Raw genomic sequence first — 27,063 nt, forward strand, 5'->3', positions numbered from 1 at the left:
TCTTTGAAGGAGCTATGGAAAAGCTGTTGTACATGATCTTGTTTTTCACTGACTGGCTAAGGCAAACTCAAGCCCCGAGGAAAGTTGCTATCAGAAATGCCAGCCTCAGTGCGTGAAAGTTGCTATCAGAAATGCCAGCCTCAGTGCGTGCTAACGAGGCAGGTGTGGTTCTGATTAGGGGGCCAGTGTCAGATGAAGGAGAGACCAGAAACCTCCCATTATGTCCCATAATTGAAAATGTAAAATGCTTGTTCAAATCTCCCGTTACAAAAGCAAAAAACTTTGTTCAAACCTCACGGGCAAGAATTTGTAAGCAAGTCTGGTTAAAAAAAAAAAAAAAAAAAAAAAAAAGAACTTAGAAATTGACTCTCAGACCCAAAAAGAACTATGAGAAATGAAGTCCAAAAGCTATCTTGCAATAAGGGACTGACATAAGGGAAATGCATTCTGGGAAAGGTAGTTTTTCCGCTAAAGATGGCGACATTGCCCTGAAACACTTTGTCAGCTCGAAAATACGTTCATGGTAAACTTAAAGTACAGCTTTTAAAAGAATAAGGAAAATCATCTAAGAGTTTAAGTGTCAGTTCCAATGAAAAATTGAAAGGATACGGAACTAGGTGCTTCGCGGTTTGGGGCTCCGTTGGTAAAAGGCCTTATTTACCCTAATAACTTTACAAAGTTTTTACGGTAGTTGGATGACAAAAAGCTACCTAAAGAGCAAACAAGCCACTTTAAAATCCTTAAAACAAGGGAAAGCAGTTTATACACTGAATGTTGTCTTAGATATGAAGAAACTTATGTTAAAATTAAAATTCTTTACCTCTTGAACAAACTACCTGCAATGAGTAATTCCTTTGCAAATCTAATAAGGAGACAAGGAAACAGGCATTCAAAAAAGAAATGACTGCTTTATAGATGGGAAACAAACTTCAGAAAATCTAGCTGTCTTAAAAAGAGTTGCTTCACCTGAAAGTTCCTTATAAGAAATCAATGCTAAATATCACAGCTGCCAACAATACCATCAGGAGTTAAAACTAATGAAGTGAAAATACTAAATCCTGAAAATGCTTTTTCTCAGAGTAAGCTAATGAAGGATAGTTTCATGAAAGAACATCTATGTCCTTGACTCCTTTGAATAGTAACCATTTTGGTGAAAATATTGGAACTAACAACAATCAAGTTAAAATGTTTCAACAAATTCAACACGCTACTCACAAAAGCAAGCTCCCATGCTTTGTGGGCCATGTTGGAGCTAGCTCCAATCTTCCTGGTCCTTTAGCTGAGGGTAATGCAATGGCTGAGCATTATCCCAAGTGGAAATGGCTCAACAGTCACATGCTCTTCATCAAAATAGAAAAGGTTTAAGATGGAAAGATTCCTGCTCGGGATTATGGAAGGGTCCCGATCCTGTGTTAATATGGGGTCGAGGACATGTTTGTGTTTTTTCACAAGAGGAGAAGCTCGGTGGTTACAGGAGGGTCTGGTAAGGAGCTTGGAACTAAGGAAGGTCAGCTCCAATGATGTTCCTATAAAGGAACCAGAATGAAAGTGGCTCGATTAGTGTTTCTGAGGTTTTGTCACTGGTTAATGCAAACAGTGAGGAAATAGAGTTCGAAGCTGTGCCGCTTTTGGCTTTACTAGCTCCTTAAAAAAATACTTTATATCACCTAAAAGCTGTGCAGTATTTGGAGAAGAGCTTTACAGCAGCTAAATTCGGTAATTTAATCCTCAGCGTGAGGTGAAGCTTTTCGGTAGAACAAACCAAAAGTACTGCTGTAACAGAAACATTTGTCTGAATTGAAGTACTTAGGGGAGTTATTAAGAATTTGGGTGAAGGGACAGCCTCTAGTTAAAAACCGTTTACCGCTGACAGTGCATCTCTGCCGGTTCCGGAATGGCTGAGAGAACTGGCAACTTTGGAGTGTGACTTCGTCCTGGGAAGGTTACAGTCTTCTAGCAACAAGTATCACAACTCTATAATGACAACACTCACTAAATTCCAGTGTTGTATAGCAAAGCTGACTCTAAACTCTAAACTTTAGAAATGATGTACGTACTTCCCGTCTAGTTAAGAGAATCTTTCTAATAGAGATAGTGATAATAATTAAGAGTAAGAGGTAGAAAAAGATGTGAGTTTGTAGAAATTATTCTCTTGTTAGATCTGTGTTAAGAAATCTTTGGGTGTTTGCTAAATTAGATATATGCTAAGGGTAGCCCTATATAAGTTTGTAAAATAGATCTGTAGAGTTCCTTTAAGAATATAAGCTTGCAAGAAGTATCTAATGTAGTCTTAAGACATGTAGTAATAAGCTTGTAATAAGTAAAGATGCTAGTTGTAAATGTAAGTTTAAATAAGTACATAAGAAGTAATAAGAAATATATTTCCTAAAGTAGTTCTATAGTTTCCTTAAGGAGTATAAATAAATAGATGTTAATATGTTATATGTGAGTTTGTAAAATGTAAATGTTGAATGTGAGTCTAAATGCTTTGCAAGGCAAAAAATGTTATATGTGAGTTTAAAAAGTGTAAATGTTAAGTGTGAATCTATGTTTAATGTATATGGTGAAAAAACCTGAGACATAGAAGGTTACTGTCCTAGTAGACTGCAAAGTAGGCAGTCTGAGTGATTTTCAAAAGTTCCAGAAGCTGCTAAGAAGCTAAGAATGGCGGATGCCAGAACCAGCACAACAAGGCATCCGCAGCTGAGATCTCGGAAAATCGACGCAACACAGAAAAACCTGAGCTGACATCAAAAACGGTGCGGTTTAGAATACTACTGTACCTAAAAAGGTCTCTGGCTTGACAATAAAAGTTCAGAGAAGCTTGTTTGAACAAAAATTGTTAACTGCAAGAAGTTTTGGTTGAAAAACGTGTCTTCATATTTGGAAGTTGAAAGCCTGATACCAGAATTTATTTCTTGTTTGAACTTAAAATGAGATAAAATTACAAAAAGATTTTGGTTATGGATTTCTCATATTTGGAAGGCTAGTACCAGAATTTATCATTTGAATTTTAAGACTTAAGAAATGAAATAAACAATAGAGATTTCATTGCAATGGGACAATTTTGAGTTTATTCATAGTAATGACCTTGGAACGGTTTGCTGGAATTGGGTTAAAAATGGAACTGTTTAAATGAAGAAATTTATTTCTACCTAGAATCAAGATGCAGTTTTGTATCTGCATATATGCTTTATTAACTGGTGATTCATGAATTGTTTTGTGGAAATGTTTATGTAAAAATGAAATTACTTATGGAACTGGTTTTGTGTTACAAATAGAACTGTTTAAACAGAAGTTTGGGTTTTATAACTAGGCTTGAGATTTTGCTTAAAAATTATAAAAGGGAGAGTTAATATTTCTTAGTCTATTTAATTAAAATTTTTTCTTTGAGTGGATTAATGTCATGTTTTGTTAGCAAGAAATGCAAATGGGGTATGTTAAGAGACTACTTTTAAAGTATGTAAAGAGTTTTATTAAACTGTTTTTGGGGCTGGAGAGATGGCTCAGCCGTTAAAGGCTAGGCTCACAACCAAAAATATAAGAAACTGCTTTTGGATGTTTTGCTAAAAGTTTTAAAAGTGTTAATGGTTAGATTGAAAATATTGCTTTTCAATATGGGTTTGTAGGCATTATATAAGTTTGGATTCTTCTAACTAGGTTTGAGATTTTGTTTAAAAAATTATAAAGAAAAGGAAGAGTTATGAGATTGAATTATGTTCGCAGAAACCTATTGATATTAATGCACCCTGGTTTTGTGGAGTTAAGAAAATATTTAAGTTTGATGTGAATACATCGAAGGTTTTCCTATGTTCTGTTAACAAGAAAATTCAAATGGTTGAGTTAAAGTTGTAAGACGGAGAAAATTGTTAACTATATATAGCACCATATATGCTAATTCAAATGGTTCTATTAAGAGTTTGTTTGCTTTGAGTTGTGTAAGATTGAGAGAATTGTGACTATGTATAGCAATATTTATATTAACCTGTTAATGGTAATGATGAAGCTAAGGGATTCTTTAAGTTTGTAGTTGCCTTAAGAGTTTTTGGTTTAGAAAGGGCTTGAGGTAGCTAAGACTGCTGTAGTCACCTTGGACCTAATTCAAAAGAGAAATGCCATCTTTATCATCCTCTACTCCCATATTGGGAGGTGTAACAGCTATGGAGATTGCTGTAAACCGTTAATAGTTAATTTTTATATATTAAGAAGGGGGGACCTGTGGGAGCCCGTTCTCGGGTTCCTCGTGGCTTTACCCAGCAGGTCCGCATAGAGGATGATTAGGACCACAGGCCTGAGTGCAGGTGTCTGAGATGGTCTGCATTTGGCTGTGCTGGGGGGGGGGGGAGGTCTTTTGCTCCACCCCCTTGGCGTCTCTATAAATACCCTGGGGCAGAGACTATCAGGGCCAGTTGGAATAGGTTCCAGGCCCTCTTGAGGCTCTCCTTTATTTTCTGTTTATCTCCGCAATAAATCCTTCTAATATTTCCTGCTGCTCACACTCAAGAAAACTCTGGGGAACTGTGTGTGTGTGTGTGTGGGGGGGGGGGGTAAACACCCCACAGGATCTCACCTAGAGTCCCAGCTATTCGGGAAGCTAAGGCAGGAGAATCAATGGAGCCCAAAAGTTTGAGACCAGCCTGGGCAATATAACAAGACCCTCAGTGTCCAAAACTAAGTAACTAAATAAATGGAAATAAAACTCCAAGGGAAACATTCTGGTCCCCCATGTGGGCCACAGGTCACAGCTATTCTAAAAGATTCAGATAAAGTCAGTAACCAGTGATGGACCATCACTGTGGAAGATGTGGGGGGGGGGGGGGGAGGGAGGGAGGGAGGGAAAGAGATGGGGGCGGGAGAGGGAGAGAGGAGTGTGGTGTGACTAATCCCTCAACCGTGCCGCACAGTCTTCCAGATCTCACGGAGTGATAGGGGAGATTCAGTGTTCTCAAACGACCTCCTCTACATGGGGCAGCTGGACTACAGACAGTTCTCCCTTAAGGCAATGTTCCTAGCAGCCTGAAACAAGCTTTACCCATTGGAGAGGGATACCTCAGAGAGCAACCTCTAAGATTCCCTTCCGCGGTAACTGAGAGCTGGGAGCTGAGCGTTCCACAGAGTCCACAGCACTCTCAGTAGAGCAAAGCAGAGCTTGGCTATTTCCCGGTCTGGGTGACACTCAAGTCCTGGGCTGGATCTCTGGCACCACAGCTCTTTGGAACAAATCAGCCTCCCGAGAGCATGCGCACTTCAGTCCTCCTCTCCGTGCAAAGTCCTCCAGAGCAGCGCCCTCCAAAGATCAACAGGCGTCAACTGTGCAGGACGGGAAAGCTCAAGCTTGACCAAGAGGCTGGACTGTGGACCCCTATTAGTGGAATCGCCTGCACTTGCCAACGCTGGCTTACGCAGTCCATCCGTACCATCTGTGCAGCTGCCGCCATGGGCTTGGAACTCTACCTCGACCCGCTGTCGCAGCCCAGCCGCGCCATCTACATCTTCGCCAAGAAGAACGGCATTCCCTTCCAGATGCACACCGTGCATATAATCAAAGGTTGGATTAAGCCTGGTACCCATCTACCCCAGACCTTGTCAGTCCTTCACCCATTGATGGGTACAGTCCCACCCAGTGCCGCCCACCAGGGAATGCCCTCTTTGGAGTGGCCTTAGTTCAGAACCCTCACTAAACTTGAATTCTGCTTTGGCAAGGGAGATAGGGTGGTACTTTCTGCCCTGGGGCGTAGGGGAGAAAACGATTTGCAGAGTTCCTCTGTGCTTTGAAGGCACGCTACATTTAGCGTTACAAAACCCCGGGAGACTTTGCAAGGGAAGAGACACATAGCTGAGCCACCTCTGTGCCTTCGGTCCGGGGGCCCACCCGGGTTTTGGCGGCTTCGACCTTGCTCTGGGAGTGTGAAAATACAGAGGTACCACTGCCTGAGACCTCGAACACATTTTCTGGCTTCTTCCTTCCCAGGCCAGAACTTGAGCGAGCAATTCTCCCAGGTGAACTGCCTGCGGAAACTTCCTGTCCTCAAAGACGGAAACTTCGTGTTAACCGAAAGGTGCAGCTGTAAATAAACCCAGAGCCTAAGCCACCTCCTCATGCTTCCTGTGGGGGTGGGGGAGGGGGTGAGGCGGGGGGCGTGACCCTGGCAGATACCCACCCCAGGCCGTGAGGGGGCGTGGCTAGAGCAGACTGGGAATGAGGCCAGGGTGACTGGAGATTGATCCAGCACGGCCCAATCCCTGTCCTGTTACTTCTGCTGGACCCCCAACCCTACCCTTGAGGCCTCGCCACCGTGACTGAGAAGCATTGGAAGGCGACAAGGGGACATTTGTCCAGGGTTAGACAAAATGTAGATTCAATAACGGAGGCTAGGAGGAGTTTCTCCTGACTTCGCAGATGTCCCCTGTCTAATCTACTCAAGGCTTGGTCCCTGGGGACCATGAAAGTGTCAGGTCTCCAGATGATGGCTGCTTCTTCCACTAGAGTCTAGTGACTAGACTGAGAGGACTAGAGGTCTGTCAGGTGGCTATAGAAGTGATGGCTGGTGGACCTACCGGTAGAAACCAGAGGACATGGTTCCCCTTTGGCATGTTCAAGCCACTCCATAGATGTATGCCTAGCTCACACAGGTTTCAAGGCCCCAGGGAGCTTTATCTAAACTGTGCAATCTCAGGCAATTTACTTAACTGTTTTGAGCATTAGCTTCCTCATGTGCAAAAAAGGATCGAGTCTCTACCTCATAGGGTGGCTGCTGGGGTACCATGAAGATGACGCCTCAAAAGGCAGAGAGCAGAGAGCAGGGGCCCGAGTGCCGTGCACGCGTGCGTGCGTGCGCGTGCATGTGTGTGCATGCATGTGCGTGCGTCCGTGTGTGTCCCCGTCCCTCGGTTGCACGCACAGCACTGCAAAGAAGATAGTCCAGAGACAGGGATAGGGGATGAGACTAGAAGGGAGTCCTTCAAAGTGAGAATCCTCGAGGCCCCACTGAAGAACGGGAAACAGCCAAAGGTCCTTACAGCGCCCCCTTCTCACGGTCCCCAGCTCAGCCATCCTGATTTACCTGAGTTCCAAGTACCAGGTGGCAGACCACTGGTACCCAGCTGACCTGCAGGCCCGTGCCCGAGTCCATGAGTACCTAGGCTGGCATGCTGATAACATCCGTGGCACCTTTGGAGTGCTCCTGTGGACCAAGGTGTGCAGGGTCCTCTGGGGGAGGGGTCGAACCTTGGGGGCCCGGTAAGAGTCAAGGTTACACACTGAGCACTCCATTCCGCCAGGTGCTGGGGCCACTCATTGGGATCCAGGTTCCAGAGGAGAAGGTGGAACGGAACAGAAAGAGCATGGTCGCGGCTCTGCAGCGTCTGGAGGAAAAGTTCCTTGGGGACAGGGCTTTCCTTGTTGGCCAGCAGGTGACACTGGCTGATCTCATGTGTCTGGAGGAGCTGATACAGGTATGAGACCAATGGGTGGAATAGTAACTAAGGGCAGGACCCTTCTTGTAGCTTGAGTTTTCCGCCTTGCCCACAGTCAGGACAAATCTTTGTCACCCGCCAGTCCCACAGCCGCTCAGACCCAACCAAGTAAACACAGAGACTTATATTGGATACAAACTGTATGGCCGTGGCAGGCTTCTTGCTAACTGTGCTTATAGCTTAAATTAATCCATTTCCATAAATCTATACCTTGCCACGTAGCTGGTGGCATACCGGCATCTTCACATGCTGCTGGTCATGACGGCGGCTGCAGTGTCTCTGGTCATTGCGGTGGCTGCAGCGTCTCCTTCTGCCTTTCTGTCCTTTTATTTCTCCTCTCTGCTAGTCCCGCCTATCTTTCCTGCCTAGCCACGGCCGATCAGGTTTTATTTATTAACCAATCAGAACAACTTGACATACAGACCATCCCCCAGCACAGCCAAGTGCAGACCATCTCAAACACCTGCACTCAGGCCCATGGTCCTAATCATCCTCTATATGGACCTGCTGGGTAACGCCACAAAGAACCCAAGAAGGGCTCCCACAGGACATACAGATCATCCCACAGCACTTCCCCTTTTCTTTTTTTTTTTTTTAAAAAGGAAGGTTTTAACTTTTACACATCTTTAAAGCCAGCTTGGTATATTTGGGAATTTGGGCGTAGCTTCTCTTACTACTTCCTGCTGGAGGGGGGCGCTGTATCTTATGGGGATGCAAAGAAAATTTTAGGATCATGGAGTAATCGGTGAGACCGTATCGTCTGAGCCAGTTGCCTTGAAACGATTCTGGATGTTGGATCATCTGGGCCATGGTGTCATCAGAGACCTTCAGGGGGTCTTGGCTGGTCAAACCTGATGTATCTTAATCTGGAACAAATCCATAGCCTCTGGCTTTCTGTAGAGACAAAAGCAGAGTCTCCTTTCCAAAGTAACACATCCTTATATCCAAATTTTAAAGTCAAGATATCTTTAATATATACATATTGGTTTAACTCAACATCTTTTACGATCAAATGTTTTTCTGCAGTTAAAAATCCCAAAGACAATATAATCCAAACTCTCTGTGTGATATCCATCAATCCAAACTCTCTGTGTGATATCCATCTTTACATGGCTTATTTTTTATATTACTTTTACTTTCTCTTTAAAGACTTTATTTTTTTAAACTTTCTATTTCTTTATATAACTGTCTATGTTCCTTTTCCTCTCTCTTCCAAGCCTATGTACATTTTTACACACATTGTAAAGCATTTAAAGTCTTGTTCCATCTGAATCTGTCTTATTGCAAACTTATTGCTTTAAACTGTAGCCTTCTAAGCCTGAAACAGCTCTGTGGCTGCTGGCTCCGCCCCCTTCAGCTTCCCAACATGGCGGTGGTACGTTTTCCACCAGCTCTGGGAGCCATCGTGGGTCTGTGCTTTTATCCAAGCAGCGTGTAGCCCAGAAACCTTTTTTGTTTTGTAACTAGCAAAGGCTAAATCCACCACGCAGCTTAATGTGCCACTTGCAGAGGTCTCATTCCCGCCATACTGCAGCAGGTCAAGCACACATGCCAGGAACCCGCCAGTAACTCAAACCGGCGGCTGCCGCTCATTTGAGAGAGAGAATTAGGAACTGTGGGGCGTTTACCGACGTCACCGTTCCTGGAGAACTTACCGACGTCACCGCTCCGTGTGTTGAGTTCTGAATCCTCTTTACCACCACGCGAGGATTCTTCTCAGATCACACTTTATTGGAGCGCCTCTTGGTTAACGGACTTTGTCTTTAGTTTTTTTTTTTTTCATAACACCAGCCTTTATCCCTGTTCATTTGTCCTTTTTCTTTAGTCCCTTTTTTTTTTCTTCCCTTTTTTTCTTTAGCCCCATGTTGGGCGCCATTTGTAGCTGGAGTTTTCCCGCCTTGCCCACAGTCAGGACAAATCTTTGTCACCCGCCAGTCCCACAGCCGCTCAGACCCAACCAAGTAAACACAGAGACTTATATAGCTTACAAACTGTATGGCCGTGGCAGGCTTCTTGCTAACTGTGCTTATAGCTTAAATTAATCCATTTCCATAAATCTATACCTTGCCACGTAGCTGGTGGCATACCGGCATCTTCACAGGCTGCTGGTCATGACGGCGGCTGCAGTGTCTCTGGTCATTGCGGTGGCTGCAGCGTCTCCTTCTGCCTTTCTGTCCTTTTATTTCTCCTCTCTGCTAGTCCCGCCTATCTTTCCTGCCTAGCCACGGCCGATCAGGTTTTATTTATTAACCAATCAGAACAACTTGACATACAGACCATCCCCCAGCACAGCCAAGTGCAGACCATCTCAAACACCTGCACTCAGGCCCATGGTCCTAATCATCCTCTATATGGACCTGCTGGGTAACGCCACAAAGAACCCAAGAAGGGCTCCCACAGGACATACAGATCATCCCACAGCACCTTCTTCTCTCCACTTCTCTATGTTAGAGGCACTGTAGCCTAGAAAAAGCCAGAATCACAGAGGGGGACCCCTGAGTGACTTGCTTCCCGCCTGGGTGGGAGGCAGCTTCTGGCTACTGGAATGGATCACGCTGCCCTGGACCTCCCCCGGGGCTGTGTCCATGATGGCTATGCTGAGTCTCATTAGCTCTCTAACTTTCACATTTTTGTCCCTGCAGCCGGTGGCTCTTGGCTATAATGTGTTTGAGGGACGGCCGAAACTAACAGCATGGCGAGATCGGGTGGAGGCATTCTTGGGTGCCGATCTGTGTCAGGAGGCCCATAGCTCCATCCTGAGCATCCTGGAACAGGCAGCCAAAAAAACACTACCAGTGCCCCCTCCAGAGGCCCACGCCGGCATGCAGCTTCGAATTGCTAGGATTCCCTGAGTGGTCCGACTAGCAGTAAAGTTTCATGTTGTTTGCATGGCTCGTTTTATCTTTTCTATTTGCCCAAGGCCTTTTCCTGGCTCCCTCTCTGGCTCTGGGAGGAGCCTTGCACAAAAGAGACACCAGGTATCCTTAGCATGCTTCTCTTGAGGCACAGTATACACAACCAATAAGAGACCAAAATGAATAATATGCTAAAAACCAGTAATACAAAGAAAAAACATTCAAAAGTTAGCACACATCTGTACTTTATTACAATAAAAAGTCTGACTATTTTAAGGAATAAAGAGTTATTGGTTTTATTACATTGTCCTATAATATGCATGGAATAAAATTATGTCTCAGTAAACATAGATAATCAAAGGAAAGTCACAGATAACAAATCCATATAAAATTATCACATAGGCAAAAAGATAGTAAACAACAACCCATTTAGGGATATAGATGATCTTTTACAAGACTTGGTCTTTGAAGTATAGGACACAAAAGATTTCTTTGGGCAAACACTCCTGTCTTCCCAGAGAGTTTCCCAGTAACAACAGTGGGATTTATCTACATTGTTATTATAAACCTCCATGTGCATCCATGGGAGAGAACTCACAACAGAAGGGATTTAATATAAAGGATTAAAAGGTCAACCAGATGGATCAGTCTGTAAGGATACTTATAGCCAAAGCTGACGTGGAGTGGTATTTTGTTTGTGATCTAACAAATAAAGCGTGCCTGAAGATCAGAGAGAAGAAATAAGCCACTAGTTAGCCTTAAAGCCCAGGCAGTGGTGGCACACACCTTTAATCCATTTGCCAGATGGATCTCTGAGTTCAAGGCCACCCTGGGCTACACAAGATTAATCCAGTCTAAAAGAGAAACAGAGCCAGGCAGTGGTGGCACACTCCTTTGATCCTAGCACTTGGGATCTCACACCTTTAACCCCAGCACCAGGGAGGTGGAGACAAGAAGTGATACGGCTGAGCAGAGAGAGGAATATAAGGTGGGAGGAAACAGGAGCTCAGGCTCTTTCAGGTTGAGGATTCCTAGAGGTAAGAACTCCCTGGTGGATGGCTGCTCTCCTTCTCTGATCTTTCAGCATTTACCCCTTTATCTGACTCCAGGTTTTTATTATTAAGACCAATTAGAATTTGGGCTACACTGATGACCTGTGTTCAATCCCCAGAACACATAAAACTCAGAACTAAGTTAAAGGCCCCTCCCTATGGCTATAATAGTAGCAAACCATTGCTAGCCAGAGGATCAGCCTGAGGAGCTGCCTACGAGTTGTGCAGGGATCCAGGAATGCTGCTTCTGTGTGTGGTCACTCATGCCGGGGACAGGTTTTTTTTTCCAGTAATGCCACGACCTTTGTGTCATCCATGCTTCTGTAAGCAACCCCAAGAAACCCATCGTCACCAAGGTAGCCTCGGGTAGCTTCATTTCTTGGGTGATCCGTGTCCTGTCTGTTTTGAACAGATACTTGTTCATGTCTCCTCAGGAAAGTCAGTCAATGTGAGTACTATGGAGAGGGCAGTGGTTCCCACACAATGGGGAGCTGCCTGGCTTTATGGATCAGGGATAGGCCCTGACTGCTAGACAGTGTGATTCAGGCTGTAGGGGTAGGGACAGGAAAGGGCAGGGAAATCTACAAACCACCATTGATTATAGGCCCTCAGAGGAGGAGAGAGGCTAGCATATGGGGGTCCTCAAGGCCATTGTTACCTCCCAGTCCATTATTAATCATAAATACTAGATCTGCCCCCATATGAAGTCCAATGCAAGCTGGCATGGTAACTATGTCCAGAGCTACCTCCCAGTCCATTATTAATCATAAATACTGGATCTGCCCCCATATGAAGGCCAATGCAGGCTGGCATGGTAACTAAGTCCAGAGCATTTTTAAAAAATGTCCTATGAGGACAGATCCAGGGCAAAAGACGTAACAACATGGACACCATGAGGTAAAGGGGAAGGGTCCAGATTTTGTTCATCTTTCCATCACCTGCTGACAGGTGCTGGCTGTCTACAAAAAGAACTGGGCAGGCAGGCCACCATGATCCCAAGCTTGGGTAAGACAGATAATCCCTGAATCCCCTTGCTAGGTAACCCCAACCGAGCTCAGAGCAGCCACGCCAGTCTCCTTTTCTCTTACCCTGCTTAGGTTGCCACTCAGTTTCTTTCCTATCCCTGGCCATCAGCGGTAGTATCCCCCTAAAGGTCCTCTCAGATCATGCAACTGTTCCCTGCCCGGGCAGGGCCTCAAGAGGGCTCAGTGATGTATACCTCCCCTTTGCTTGTGTCTGAAGAATGTTGGTGGGACAGCCGTGGCTAGTGGCTTTTAGATCACAGAGCCTTTAGGTGGTTCTCTCTCCAGAAAGCAGGCCACCCTCCCACACAGTTCACTCCAGAGTTGATGAACGACACTGGCTGTGACTTTGCAGCTAATACTAGTTTGCTTTCTGTTGTTGTGATAAAGACCATGACCAAAAGAAGCTTGGGGAGGAAAGGGTTCATTTCATCTCACAGCTTGTGGTCCATCATCCAGAAAAGTCAGGGCAGGAACTCAAAGGCATTAATCTGGAGGCAAGAACTGAAGCAGAGGCCACGGAGATACACTGCTTACTGTTTTGCCCTCTCATGGCTTGCTCAGTTTGCTTTCTTATATTACCCAGGACCCCTTGCCCAGGGACGGAACTGCCCGCAGAGGAAAGTGCCCTCCCTCATCAATCATCAATAAAAAAAAATAAATAAATAAAAAAAAATGCCCCACGACTTACTTGTGTGCAGGCCAATTTGATGGAAGCATTTTCTCAGCTGAGATTCTGTCTTCCCAGGTGACTCTAGCTTATGTCAAGTTGACCCCTCCCCCCCAGAAGAAAACCAACCCCCTAACTAGCATATAGATCTTGTCTTAGTTAGGGTTTCTATTGCTGTGAAGAGATACCATGACCACGGCAACTCTTATAAAGGAAGACATTCATTGGGGGCAGGCTTACAGTTCAGAGGTTCCGTCCATTTTCATCATGGTGGGAAGCATGGCGGCATGCAGGCAGACATGGTGCTGGAGAAGGAGCTGAGAGTCCTACATCCACATCCAGATTGGCAGGCAGCAGGAAGGAAATGCCACACTGGGCCTGGCTTGAGCATCTGAGACCGCAAAGCCCACCCCCAGTGACACACTTCCTCCAACAAGTCCTCACCCCCTAATAGTGCCACTCCCTGTGGGCCTGTAGGGACCACCAACAGGTCTTACGCAGAGCTGATTACTGTCCCTTCCTCTTGGGACTACAGTTAAGCCCAGCTCCCTGATGACACAAAAGAACTCTGACGTTTATCTAGTGCCTTTCTTCCATGTGACTCTTGACATGTAGACCAGACCATTGCATTTTTTGTCTCCAAGACTCACTCTGTTGAATGGAGGGGTGGAGTCAATGAGGGAAGGAACAAGCGCCTCTCCATTCCCCTGCTCTTAGCCCAGTTTCTCCATTTTGTTTTCCTGTGGCATTATCTGCCCGAGCTCCATTCTTTCATTTCTCCTCTTCCCCACAGGACGGTGGCAAATCCAAGGTCTATAAAGGGCCACCACCATGGGATGGGGCTAATGTGCCCAAGGGCAATGTGGGTCAGGGGCTTCTGGCACACATGAGCATGCTAGACCAGGGCCTCGATTCCCACCCAGTGACCTCTTGCTTGCTTTCACCAGGCAGATTCTGTTTGCCTGGGCTCAGGGCCAACTCTGGCTCCTGGCCCAGGCCTTCCTTCTCTACTGTGGGAACAGCCAGTTGATTGTGTTCCCCATGGTTTCTGGAGCAGAGCCTATCCTTGGAGAACCAAGGGTCTTGAAAAGTTTCAGCCCTACACCTGTATCCTGGTTCCTCATTCCAGGAGCAGTAGCCACAATCCTGTGACTTGGTCACCGTGACTGTCTTAGTTAGGGTTTCTATTGCTGTGATGAAGCACTATGACCAAAAAACAAATTGGGGAGGAAATGGTTTATTCAGCTTACACTTCCACATCACTGTTCATCACCAAAGGAAGTCAGGACAGGAACTCAAACAGGGCAGGATCCTGGAGGCAGGAGCTGATGCAGAGACCATGGAAGAGTGCCTGCTTACTGATTTGCTTCTCCTGGCTTGCTCAGCCTGCTTTCTTATAGAACCCAGCCCAGGGATGGCACGACCCACAATGGGCTGGGCCCTCCCACATCAATCACTACTTACAATGCCCTGCAGGCTTGCCTATAGCCTGATCTTACAGAGGCATTTTCTCAATTGAGGCTCCCTCCGCTTTGATGACTCTAGCTTGAGTCAAGTTGACATAAAACTAGCCAGTGTGGTTACCTTGCTTGACACTGTCAGAGTGACAAAAGGTGTGTGTGTGTGTGTGTGTGTGTGTGTGTGTGTGTGTGTGTGTGTAGTCTTTACTCACCCAGTCAAGTCCTGAGCTGTTCCTGACACCGTGGATGATGTCATCCCCACACAATGTGAATGTGTGTGTGTGTGTGTGTGTGTGTGTGTGTGTGTGTGTGTGTGTGTGTTGGGGTGGGGTGTCCATCTCCCCAAGTCCTACCCACCAGCAGGCTTCAGATCCTGTGAAAACCATGGGGAAGGCATTGCAGTCCCTTTTCATAGGGCAAGAAGGTGTGGGCCAAAGGATTACTCTCACATCCTCAGGTTTCAGAATGGGGTCCTGCCAGCTTCCTGGGAGGCCTTGGCTAGAAGCCTGGGAAAGCCTAGGTGACTGGCTTGTGGCCAACCCCTACTCAGTTAGCATGTTCCAGTATGGGTGCCAAACCCTGGCTTCCTTTGTATCCAGGTCTACAGAGACCCTGCCCACAGCCCAGCCCTCCACACCACAACAGAAGTGCCCAGGCCAAAATAGGCCCAGGGAACGTGACCCTGAGCACGCTGAGAGTGTACCGCATTGTAGTGGTAACACCTGTGCTACCACCACCCATTCACCATGTCCGAGTGGGGGGCTGTGGATCAAAAAACAGAGACAAGAGACAGCGGGTCATTTGCCTCCCCCAGAATGCCGAATGCTGTTTATTAAAGGAGGGAGGGGCCAAGCGACCCGTCTTGAACATCCGAGATTTCCATGGTGCCAGTCCACAGGGCAGGGCTGCTTCCCTCATGTGGAATGAGGATACTAACTGGAAAGAATGAGGCCCAGCTAGAGGGCAGGCCACGGCAGCTGCAGGTGGAAAGGGTGAAATCTGGGGTCTGGGGAAGAGTAGAAGGGAACGTTTACTGGCAGTAAGATGTTGCGGGAAGGGTGGAGGTGCAGCTATAAAGATGCTGCACAGACAGAATACAGTATTGGTGTCCCTCCCCTGAAGGCAGAGCTGTGGAGGAACCGGTTAAATGTTTGGATGTGAGCAAAAGATCAACTCAGCCCCCCGCAGTGGGGGAAAAAGATTCCCAACTCCCTTTCTGTTTGGCGGTTAATCTCCCCTCCCCCCGAAAGTTTTTTCTCCCCCTAGATTGATTGATTTATTATGTATACAGTGTTCTGCCCTGCATATAGGCCTGCATGCTAGAAGAGGGCACCAGATCTCATTACAGATGGTTGTGAACCACCATGTAGTTGCTGGGAATTGAACTCAGGACCTCTGGAAGAGCAGCCAGTGCTTTTAACCTCGGAGCCATCTCTCCAGCCCTTGATGGTCAATCTGAATTGTCAACTTGACTGGATTTAGAATCATTTAGGAGACACAGTTATGAGTGAGTCTGTGAAGGGATTTCCTAAATACAGGTGGCTTAATCTCACCGGGTAGGGTCCAGGACAGTGGGTAAAGAAGAATGTGAGAATTTGGCTCTGCTCCCTGGCTGTGGATATGAGACCAGCAGGTCATCATATTCCTGCTGCCTTGCCTCCATGCCTTCTCCATTTTAATGGCCTTTGCTCTCAGCCTGTGAGGCAGAATTAACCCCTCCTTCTTTAATATGCTTTGGTCAGGCATTTTGCCACAATTAACAGAAAAAATAATAATAACTATGGCGGGTGGCAGCACATACTTGTAGTCCCAGACTTGGTGGGGTGGAGAGGCAGAGGCAGGTGGATCTCTGTGAATCTGAGGACAGTCTGGTCTACCTAGGAAGTTCCAGGCCAGCCAGTGCCACAGAGTGAGACCCTGTCTCAAAAGCAAACAAAACGAGAAAAATAGCTACTATACCTGGTCATAGCACAGCCATCCTTCTGTACCTAAGCCACAAGTTCCAGGCAGTGGTATGGTGCTACTTGATCTACAAGCTATGCCCAATACATTAATGAATACTTGGCATTCAGAATGTCACCACCATGGTTGCCTGTCAACAATATCCACTTGTACAAAGGAAGCCTCCTCAAGTCTTTCCTGCAGACTGGGACAGGAGCCAGGACTGCCAGTGATGGAAGGTACCAGTTGGTATATATAGTGCCTCCTTTCCATTGCCCTGAACAGACATCATTAATCCATCACTGCACTCTTTTCTCCAAGAATCCATTGCCCTGAGTAGACATCATCAATTCATCACAGCAGTCTTTCCTCGAGGCATCCTCAGAAGCCTTCTAAACATTGAGCCCCAGTGGGTGTCACTAATTGGTAGCAAGGAAGACAGGTAGAGGAGGTCAAGGAGACTTATGAGGACCCTAGATGAGCTGCTCTCCTGGCCCTGGGTCTTCTGCCCCTCCCACGGAGGAAGTCTTGGGTGATGCTCAGGTCCAGTTGATTTGAGAAGACTGACTGAGACCTGCAGCAACTAGGTCTGTGGCTAGGACCTTCCTGGCTACTGGCTTCTTGGTCTCCCTGGTAGGTATGATGGTGCTCATGGAACCAATGTAAGAGAGGCCTTCATACCTGCCTGCCAGCAGCCATGGGCTATAGCCTCTCCAAAGTTTGACCTCAGTTAGCTGTTAGGTCCGTGGGAAGGTGATGCTGGAAGCTGAAGTAGTCCAGGAGGTCCACAAGTTCATACTGTAGCCCCAGGTGCTGAGGATGTCTTTCTGTATGCTGTGAATGTGTTGCTATGATTGATTGATAAATAAAATGCTGATTGGCCAAATGCAGAGCCAAATGCAGAGTTAAAAGCCAAAGAGGTCAGAGCAGTAGCCAAGAGCTGAGACTAAAACTGCCTTCTTACCACCCACTGCTGCTGCCGTCCTTCCCCTGAGAAAGAGACCTACTTCCTGTGTGTCTGTCTTTGTATTGACTTTCTGTTCTGCCTTCTCATTGGTTGTAAACCCAACCACATGACTTCCTTTTCACTGGCTGTCTATACAGACCTCCAGATCTCTATGGTTGGTATTGAGATTAAAGGCGTGTGTCTCCAAGCTGGCTATGTCTTTGAATACACAGACTCTGCCTGCCATGTGATTGGATTAAAGGTGTGCGTCACCACTGCCTGGCTTCTGCTATGGCTTGCTATTAGCTCTGACCCCCAGGCAACTTTATTTATTAATATACAAATAAAATCACATTTCAGCACAAATAAAACATCACCACAAGACTATGAGAATAAATGAATTTCTCCTTCCCTATCTTGTCTGGAAAGTATTTTACTGCAGCAAAGAAGAAATTAACTAATATAACCATAAAGTCTAAAGCCACACTGTGACCTCATCATGCATCTCTAGTGACATTCTTCCACAGCTGCCAGATGCACAGTGTGATCTATGTTTCTGTATTCAAGGCCAGGGAGTTTCTGGGCTCATGCATGGTACAGTCTGGTGGGCCACACTCTGAGCCCCCTCGATGTTGCCCCTTTGTGCCCCGAACTCATCCAGTGTGTTAGCTTTCCATCACTATAACAAAATGCCCTAGACAGTTTACTTATAAAGAAGAAAGGGGAGCTGGAGAGATGGCTCAGCACTGAAGGGTATGTACCGCTCTTGCAGGGGAACAGGGTTCAGTTCCTCACACCCATGTCTGGCAGCTTACAACCACCTGCAACTCCAGCTCCAGGAGATCCTATGCCCTCTTCTGAATTCCATGGGCATCTTCACTCATACATGTTTATACCTCCCCCCACATATACATAATTTCAAAATAAAAATAAATGTCTAATGAAAAAAAACATTTTATTTTATGTGTATTGCTGTGGATATCGTTCTTTATAAATAAAACACTGATTGGCCAGTGGTCAGGCAGGAAGTATAGGTGGGAGAAGGAGAGAGGAGAATTCTGGGAAGTGGAAGGTGGAGGAAGAAGACACTGCCAGCCACCACCTTGACAAGCAGCATGTGAAGATGCCAGCAAGCCACAAGCCACGTGGCAAGGTATAGATTTGTGGAAATGGATTAATTTAAGATATAAGAAGTTAGCAAGAAGCCTGCCACAGCCATACAGTTTATAAGCAATATAAGTCTCTGTGTTTACTTGGTTGGGTCTGAGCGGCTGTGGGACTGGCAGGTGACAGATTTGTCCTGGCTGTGGGCCAGGCAGGAAAAGTCTAGCTACAGTGTATGAGTGTATGAGTATGTATGAGTCTGTGCACATGCATGCCTGGTGCCTGCAGAGGCCAGAAGAGGGCATTAGATATACTGGAACTGGAGTTACAGATCCTCATGAGCCTTCCTGTGGATGCTGGGAATGGAACCCAGCTCCCCTGGAAGAGCAGCTAATGCTTTTAACTACCAGGCCATCTCTCCAGCCCCTAAAAAAATTTTAAAGGGAAAATAGGTTATTTTTGGCTTAAAAATTTAAAGAGCTAGAGTCATGACTGGGTGGACATATTGCTTTCAAGTCTCTGGGGGGTGGGGGGGTGTTAGAAATGGTGGGGAGGCATGGGGCAGAGAGAACTGTTGACCTCGTGACCAGGAAGAAAAAGAAGAAAGAGGAGACTACCGTTCTACAGTCCCCTTCAAGGAAATGTCCTCCAATGAGCCAACACCATCCACTCTTTCAAGAAAACGTCATCAGTGAGCCAATGTCTTCTATCAGGACTCATCTTTCTTTACTACCTTCACACTAGGATGGACCCTGGGCTTTCTACAACCTAACTACTCTACCACGGGGCTGTATTACCATCTCTACAGGCTCCACCTTTTAAAGGTCCCACTACCACCACAGGGAGTACACCTTCAATGCATGGCCTTCAGAGGCCACTCAAATATCCAAGATGTAGCACCTGTCTCTTTCGAATCCTCTCCCAATCACATATCAGAGGAGATTCACCCGTGGATACCCCAGTCTGTAGTTCAGGCCATGCAAACTCAGTCCTTGTCTTTTTCTCATCCCAGACCTGAAAAGCTCCTTTCTGTCCTCTTCTGCAGAGAAGGCCTAGCCCTGGGGATGCTCATACATGAGCCTTTCTCAGACAGATGCCTGTGAGGCTGAGCGAGCCACAGAGCACATGCTCAGTAGGAGCCTGTCCCAGGCCTCTGGCAAGGCCCCTCCACAGCCCTAAGTCCCCTCAGAATCTTGGCTATTGTGAGAATTCCAGGCCCCTGCCCTCATGAGGACCTCAAGGGGAGTGAGTTCTAGAACCCAGGGTCCTCAGCTCAGTGGGGAGAAGGGCTAGAGCCAGGTGCGCAGGCTAGACAGGAGCCCAGGTGTGGTCCACCTGCTGTGGCCTGTGGGGCTCGGCAAGCATCTCAGCATGGGCCTGGAGCTCTACATGGACTTGCTGTCGGCTCCTTGCCGCGCTGTCTACATCTTTGCCAGGAAGAATGGCATCCCCTTTGACTTCCAGTTTGTGGATCTGCTAAAAGGTCAGTCCTCGGGGTTGTCAGGAAGCCAGATCCTGAGGTGCTGCCAGGGCACCCGGTGAGGAGTGTTTCTGAGGGTCAAAGGTCAGCAAGGGAAGCAGAGGTGAAAGAGATGTCAGGGTGCTCAGGCCATGTCCCTATCTAACCTACCTTCGCTGGTCACGGTGGATGACAAGCTCCCTGTTGGGGTGAATAGGATTTTTTTGGGGGGTGTGTAAAGGAAGGAGGGATGCCGGGAGAGCCTCCGAATCTCAGCCAGAGCTTCTGCCAGCACCTTTGGAAGTCTCACATCTTGTCATCTGTGGTGCCCACCAACCTGGCTGGTGCAGGGCACAGACCCACTACCGTGTGACAGTGCTTATGTTACTCCGTCTGTGCCCACCCTCCCCCAGCCTGTGCCCACCCTGCCCCAGTCCTGCCCACCCTGCCCCAGTCTGTGCCCACCGTCCCCCAGTCTGTGTTCACCTCTCCCAGTGTTCAAACCTGCTCTGGGATTAAGATTGTGGCACAGTGATAAAGTAGTCGCCTAGCATGCCACGAGCAAAAACCTGGGTTTGATCCCCAGCTCATGCGTGTACACAGGCACACGTACACACAGATAAGAAGAGGAAAAGAAGGAGGAGAACGAAGAAAGAGCTATGAAAAACAAATGTACTTAATGTTGCACAGACACCCCCCCACCCCCACCCTGCGTGCACCCCATGTGAGGATCGGTGGATCAGGATCCAAGACATTGAGGAGTCTCTAAAATTCAGAGACTTAGCAATAATGTGGGAACTGCAGAAATGGCTGAGGTCTGGGGGAGTCCCAGGAGGGTTTTCACTTGCAAACAGTTGGTCAGGAGGGGTTAGTATTCCTGCTTGCTCTGGAGTTCTCTGTAGATATCCAGGGACCTTGGGTGCAGTTGCAGGGTTCCCCAACCTGCAAGATTCAGCTGCCCAATCCCTTCGAAGGAGAGACAAGAGTGATCGAGAGGGGATGAGACCAAAGGTGGCATTTAGGTCCCTAGAGCTGAAGTGGATTCACGGGTTGTGGCTTCAGGCCTCGGGTGAAGGCTGAACTTCTAACTTCTGGGAACCAAAGGGCTTTCTTGATCCCTAGGACAGGGGGTCACAAGGGCTGGCGTGTGAGAATCTGGGAGGAGGGATCTTTCTTAATCCCGGCCCCTGTGATATCTCTCCTCTCCTCTGTGACCTGGGGCAAGTCATGTGATGCTTGAGGTCTCAGTTTCTCCCCTTTGTCTCTAGAAGCACAAGTTCTCTTTTCCCTGGGGTCCCCAAAGCCCCAGACCCTCCCTGCCCCCTCAGGTCACCACCATAGCAAGGAATACATCGAGATCAACCCCCTGAGGAAGCTTCCCGGCCTCAGAGATGGGAAGTTCGTCTTATCTGAAAGGTAAGGGCACTGCCACCACCTCTGCCCCTCCTGGGAGACGCAGTGGGATCAGACCTGCCAGCATTTATTCATTTATTTGTTTATTTATTGACTGAGACAAGGCAAGGTCTCTCTATGCAGCCTTGCCTGGCCTAGAACTCACTACCTAGACAAGGCTGGCTTCAAACTCAAAGAGATCCATCTGTCTCTATAACCTGAGTACTAGGATTCAAGGTGTACATCACCAGTCCTGGCCTATTTATTTATTTTTAAGCTACACAGAGAGAGAAGGAGAATGAATAATAACAAAGAGTTCAACAAACCACACACACACATCCATCTCCTAGCTTCTGCAGTTATCTATACCTCACTCTCTGCCTCCTCCTTCCAGACATCCTATCACTTTACTTTACCCATGAATGCTTAGAAATACCCCCATTTCATTTAGAAATGAAGATTCTAAAAACATACATCACCCAGTACCATTATGAGCATGAGTAATATTATCAACCCTTCCCAGATTTTTATCCTTAGGCAGCTCATATTCAAGTTCCTGATTTTTCTCATAAATATTTTCTTGGTTCTCGTTCTCTCTCTCTCTCTCTCTCTCTCTCTCTCTCTCTCTCTCTCTCTCTCTCTCTCTCTCCCTCTTCTCTCTCTTTCTTTCTCCTCCTCCCACATTTACGTACTTGAGTATTTTTTCTACATGTATGGATATGCACCGTGTGCATGCCTGGTGCCTGGGAGGCCAGAAGAGCTCACCAAATCTCTTGGAACTAGAGTTATAGATGGTTCTGAGCCACCACGTGGGTGCTACATACCAGACCAGGGTCCTCTGGGAGAGCAACAAGTGCTCTTAACCACTGAGCCTCCTCTCCAGTCCCCCTTAAGTCCTTCTTTGTCTATGTTCCCTGTCTTAGTCCGGTTTGACTTCCTGTGGCTGAATATGGCAGTGTGGGTGATTATAAAGAGTTGACTTTCAGCTCATGGTTCTAGGGGCTGCAAAGCCCACGAGAGTGGAACTGGTACCTGCTGGGCACCTGCCTTCCCTTTCGTTCTTAGCAACACAGAGATTATAACATGGTGAGCAAGCAAGTGAGCGAGGGGCATGCGGCGGGGGTGGGGGGAGTTAATAACAAAGCCACTTGTGCCAACCTGGTAATCTATTAATCATTTTAGCCATGCGTGAACCCATCTGCCCTCTTGAACCCACCACCCTTAGCGGGTGGAAATTCAATGCCAATCTGAGCTTTAGTGGAACTCCCAAACCTTTCTAACCCCTATTGTTTTATTTCAATGTGTTTTGGCTTTGACTGGGCTCTTTGTGTGCTTGTTTGTTGTTGATGGTGAACACCTGCTCTTCTGTCCCGTGCATTTCCTACACACACTAACCGTCAGTGAACAAGCCTGGGCCATCATCCCTCCCTGCAAAGCATGGCTCAGGTCTAACCTCTCTCCTGCATCCCTTGGTCACCACCCCATCCCACACCCATCCCCAAGAGACCAATACCTCTTGATGGGTTATTGCATGGGCCTCCATCTTGGCTTCCCTGGGATTTATTTGACCTCTTGTAACTAGAGGGATACATCCTCTCATCCCTCAATTATATTAAATATAAGTCTATAATTAATTATAAGCCTATAATTAATTATAAGTCTATAATCAATTATATTGATTATAAGTCTAGGGGCTGGAGTGATGGCTCCACAGCTCATAGCACTAGCTGGTCTTCCAAAGGACTCAGGCTCCCAGTGGTCACATAGTGAGTGTTTCATAGAGTGTGTAACTCTAGTTTTGGGGAATCAAACTCCTTCTTCCAGCCTGTGAGGGCTCCCGACACACAAGAGGTTCACAGACGTACACACAGGCAAAACACTCCTACACAAAAAATAAATTAGTTAAAAAGTAATTAAGTCCAAAGTCATCCCCGCAGTATCTCTGGCAGTCCTCCTCTCCCACCACCCAAGTCATCCCTCCAGCCACATCTCCACCCAACCCTCTCCAGATGTTCCCTATTCCCTCCGGAATCTCCTCCGTTCTGTGCTCTCTGTCAGCATTGCCCTTTCATATACCATTCATCAACTCCTGAGTCCCCTTCGGGTCTTCCTCCGCTTCTTCCTCCGCGTCCTGCTGATTATGGCATGACAGCTTGGGGTAGGCTTCCTGGAGCCCTTCGGGTTCCCCCTTCCCCCGCAGGAACTTAGCACTCAGAGCCTGCCTATGGCCGCGGGCCACGCTGGGGTGGTACAAGAAGGTACAGTCAGTGCCACCCCTGTCTTGCTCTCTCTGTAGTGTGGCCATCCTCTTCTACCTATGCCGCAAGTACAGCGCACCTTCCCACTGGTACCCGCCAGACCTGCACATGCGCGCCCGTGTGGATGAGTTCATGGCCTGGCAGCATACAGCCATTCAGTTGCCCATGAACAAGATACTGTGGATCAAGGTGAGCAGCCAAGCCTGGGGCTCAGAAACAGGGGGATAGAACAGTCTAGGAGCCTGAAGTCCAGTCCTGGTCCTGGTGCCTGAGCCTCTTTTTCCTCCATCATCATGCCTGCCTGCCTTTCAGAGCTACTGAGAGTGTGGGATGAACTCTTAAGTAGGAGACAACTGGGCAAAGGGCAACTAGAAAAAGGGACCAAGACAGGACTCTGGAAACTTCGTTCTGAATGAGAGAATATCAGTAAACTCAAAGTGACAACCAGCCCGCATGCCCCTGCTTTTAATTCTCTGCTTGTGTTTTCAGTCCACTTTCCATTACTGTAATAAAATGCTCCAGGCTGGGTAACTTATGAAGAAAAGAGGGTTATTTAGCTCACAGTTTTGGAAACAAGGAGTCTAACCAGCATGGCACCAGCTCCGGAGAGGGCCTCGTAGCAGATGCTATCGCAGTGGAATCAAATGCAAGCCAGGTGGCCTGCTAAGACAGGAAGCCAGAGCGAGGGCGGGGCACCACTCCCGCTCTTTAGTGTCGGCTCGCTCTTTCTAACGTTCCCCTAACTGTACCCCCCTCAATCCCTTCTGAAGGCAGCACCCCCAGTTAGACTCCATGTTTTAAAGATCCCAGCCATATCATTTCACCACGAGGGCTGGATTCCCAACACATCAACCTTTGGTGAGTGAGACACTCAAACCACAGGACTCACTGTTATCCAGGCCTCCAAATCCATCTGAACACATGGCCCTTGGTAACTGCCACTTGAGAATGGTCCCCAAAGGTGAAATTACTTGACATCCTTGGGACTGTCCAAGCTCTATTTAACAGACAGGGATCCAGAAGCCTGGCAGGGGGGGTGGGGCTGGAGTACTGCCTCGACATCTGTCTTCTTCCCTCCCTACCCAGTTGCTAATCCCATTGATCACTGGTGAGACGGTTCCTGCTGAGAAGGTGGACCAGATAGTGAATGAGGTGAAGAAAAACCTACAGCAATTTGAGGAGAAATTTCTGCAGGACAAGATGTTCATCACAGGAGACACCATCTCCCTGGCTGACCTGGTGGCCCTGGTGGAGATGATGCAGGTATGGGGGTTGGGGACAAGTCTGGGAAGAGGGAAGATGTTTCTGTGACTGAGGACCAGAGTCTGAGGATAGACCAAGAGAGGCAGGTGTGACCACCCTGAGGTTTGTGGGAGCCAGGTCTGGGTGCCTGGATCCCCCTGGAAGTGACAGGAAAGAACCAGAGGTTTTGAATCAGGGAGCATCATGATCACGGAACTTGGTAAGATTCCATGGCATGGGGAGGAGCCAGAGGGAGAGCCAGGGACATAGGGAAACCCATGGTATACCAGCTAACATCCCAGATGCCCACTCCTCCCGCTGGACTCTCCAGGAAGTATGCAGAGATTCCTGGTGTCTCTTTTCCAGAGCTCCAGAGACAACATTAAGTCAGCTCTCCCAACCCTGGGTCTGAGCAGTGGACACCACTGTGCATTGGAGGCAAACCTGGAGGGATGCAGGCTTTTCATGTGTTTTACATGTGTGCTCAGTTAATGTGAGCTGGCAGGTGTGTGCAGGATAGCCAATTTAGACCCTTCCTTCCTTCCTTCCTTCCTTCCTTCCTTCCTTCCTTCCTCCCTCCCTCCCTCCCTCCCTCTCTCCCTCCCTCCCTCCCTTCCTTCCTTCTTTCCTTCTTTCTTTTTTTTTTTTTAGAATAGGGTCTCAGGTGTCCAACTTTTGATACGCTCTTGCCACCACCCCTCCAGTGTGGGAATTAGAGGTATATAACACAACGCCTGGTTGGGGGTGTGCTGGAGGTTGAGCCCAGTACTTTGTGCATGCTATGTAAGTACTCTGTCTACTGAGCCACGTGACCAGCCCCTTGGCCAGGGTCTTGAGAGGCCATCATAGTTTCCGGCCAGTATGCAAATTAGTGACTTTAGTCCTTGGCCAAGGTGTAGTGTAGAATAAACCGCACGAGGAAACCCATTCTGACCTGCGCCAAGCAGGCTGGCCTCGAACTCACAGAGATCTGCCTGCTTCTGCCTCCTGAGTGCCGGGATTAAAGGTGTGCGCCACCACCACCCTGGGCGCATATTTCTTCATGAGGCAGCTAAACTGCTAAGCTAACTGCATAATAAGCCTCTTCTTAATCGCCCTTGTCCTGATCACAGAAGGAGGCCCAACATGGGGGGGGGACAATTGACCTCCATTCTTGGGTCAGGAGTTACCACCATCTTGGACCAGGATCCTCTATGCCTGTTTCACATGGACTGAATGGTTTTGACACCTCGCCAAGAAGAACTCATCCAGGGGGGCAGCAGATGACTCCCTCTTGTCAGAGGCAGGTGCTGATAACACTTGAGGCTCTAGAAGACCCAAGTGTGGCTGGTGCCTATGCTGATCACTTCTTCTTTGTTGTCTGTCCATAGCCAATGGGGAGTAACTACAACGTCTTCCTCACCTCCAAGCTTGCTGAATGGCGAATGCGGGTAGAGTTAGCCATCGGTTCTTCCCTCTTCTGGGAGGCTCACGAACGACTGTCCAAGTTACCGGAGTGGGACTGTTCAACACTGAACCCCATGACCAAGGTCAAGATGTCTGAGTATCTGCAGAAGTTTAAGTGACCCCGGAGGCGGTCCATTCGGCAGGGTCTGGCTGTCTCGGCCTTCTGAGCCTCTTCTTTCAGGGAAGACACTAAGAAACACTCTGTTCCTTTACCTAATAAAAACCAAAACCTGGAAGAGTTACCATGGCTGTTACAGGGACAGTGGGCGTCAGCAAGGAGTCTGGTATGGGAGCAGATGGTAGTCACAAGTCATCTTGGTTTCCAAAAAGAATATAAGAGTCTGGGGAAATGGCTCTGTAGGTAAAGTGCTTGCTGTCTGTCTTGGTTAGGGTTTCTATTGCTGTGAGGAGACACCATGACCACAGCAACTCTTTTTTCTTTTTCCTTTTGGTTTATTGAGACAGGGTTTCTCTGTGTAACAGCCCTGGCTGTCCTGGAACTCACTCTGTAGACCAGGCTGGCCTTGAATTTACAGAGAACCGCCTGCCTCTGCCTCCTGAGTGCTAGGATTAAAGGCGTGTGCCACCACCACCTGGTGACCACAGCAACTCTTATAAATGAAAACATTTAACTGACGTTGCTTACTTATATTTTCAGAGGTTCAATCCATTGTCATCATGATGGGACATGGCAGCATTCAGGTAGACATCGTGCTGGCTGCATCTTGATCAGAAGGCAA

The 27,063-nt window shown here is 47.4% G+C and overlaps 2 protein-coding genes across 2 annotated transcripts; both read left to right on the forward strand.

The window, feature by feature from the left end:
* Positions 1-5,220: 5,220 nt before the first annotated feature.
* On the forward strand, positions 5,221-10,611 carry LOC114696498 (glutathione S-transferase theta-2). Its single transcript, XM_028874241.2, has 5 exons — positions 5,221-5,548; positions 5,972-6,059; positions 7,046-7,196; positions 7,282-7,455; positions 10,119-10,611. Exons 1-5 carry the CDS (start codon positions 5,239-5,241, stop codon positions 10,326-10,328), a joined length of 933 nt encoding a protein of 310 aa, XP_028730074.1. The 5' UTR covers positions 5,221-5,238; the 3' UTR covers positions 10,329-10,611.
* A 9,183-nt stretch (positions 10,612-19,794) lies between these two features.
* LOC114696497 (glutathione S-transferase theta-4) lies at positions 19,795-26,565 on the forward strand. The gene is made up of 5 exons (XM_028874240.2): positions 19,795-20,009; positions 21,314-21,401; positions 23,674-23,824; positions 24,722-24,898; positions 26,248-26,565. Exons 1-5 carry the CDS (start codon positions 19,898-19,900, stop codon positions 26,440-26,442), a joined length of 723 nt encoding a protein of 240 aa, XP_028730073.1. The 5' UTR covers positions 19,795-19,897; the 3' UTR covers positions 26,443-26,565.
* Positions 26,566-27,063: the final 498 nt, after the last annotated feature.

Source organism: Peromyscus leucopus, chromosome 16_21 (genome assembly GCF_004664715.2).
Source record: "Peromyscus leucopus breed LL Stock chromosome 16_21, UCI_PerLeu_2.1, whole genome shotgun sequence".
NCBI classification, from domain to species: Eukaryota; Metazoa; Chordata; class Mammalia; order Rodentia; family Cricetidae; genus Peromyscus; species Peromyscus leucopus.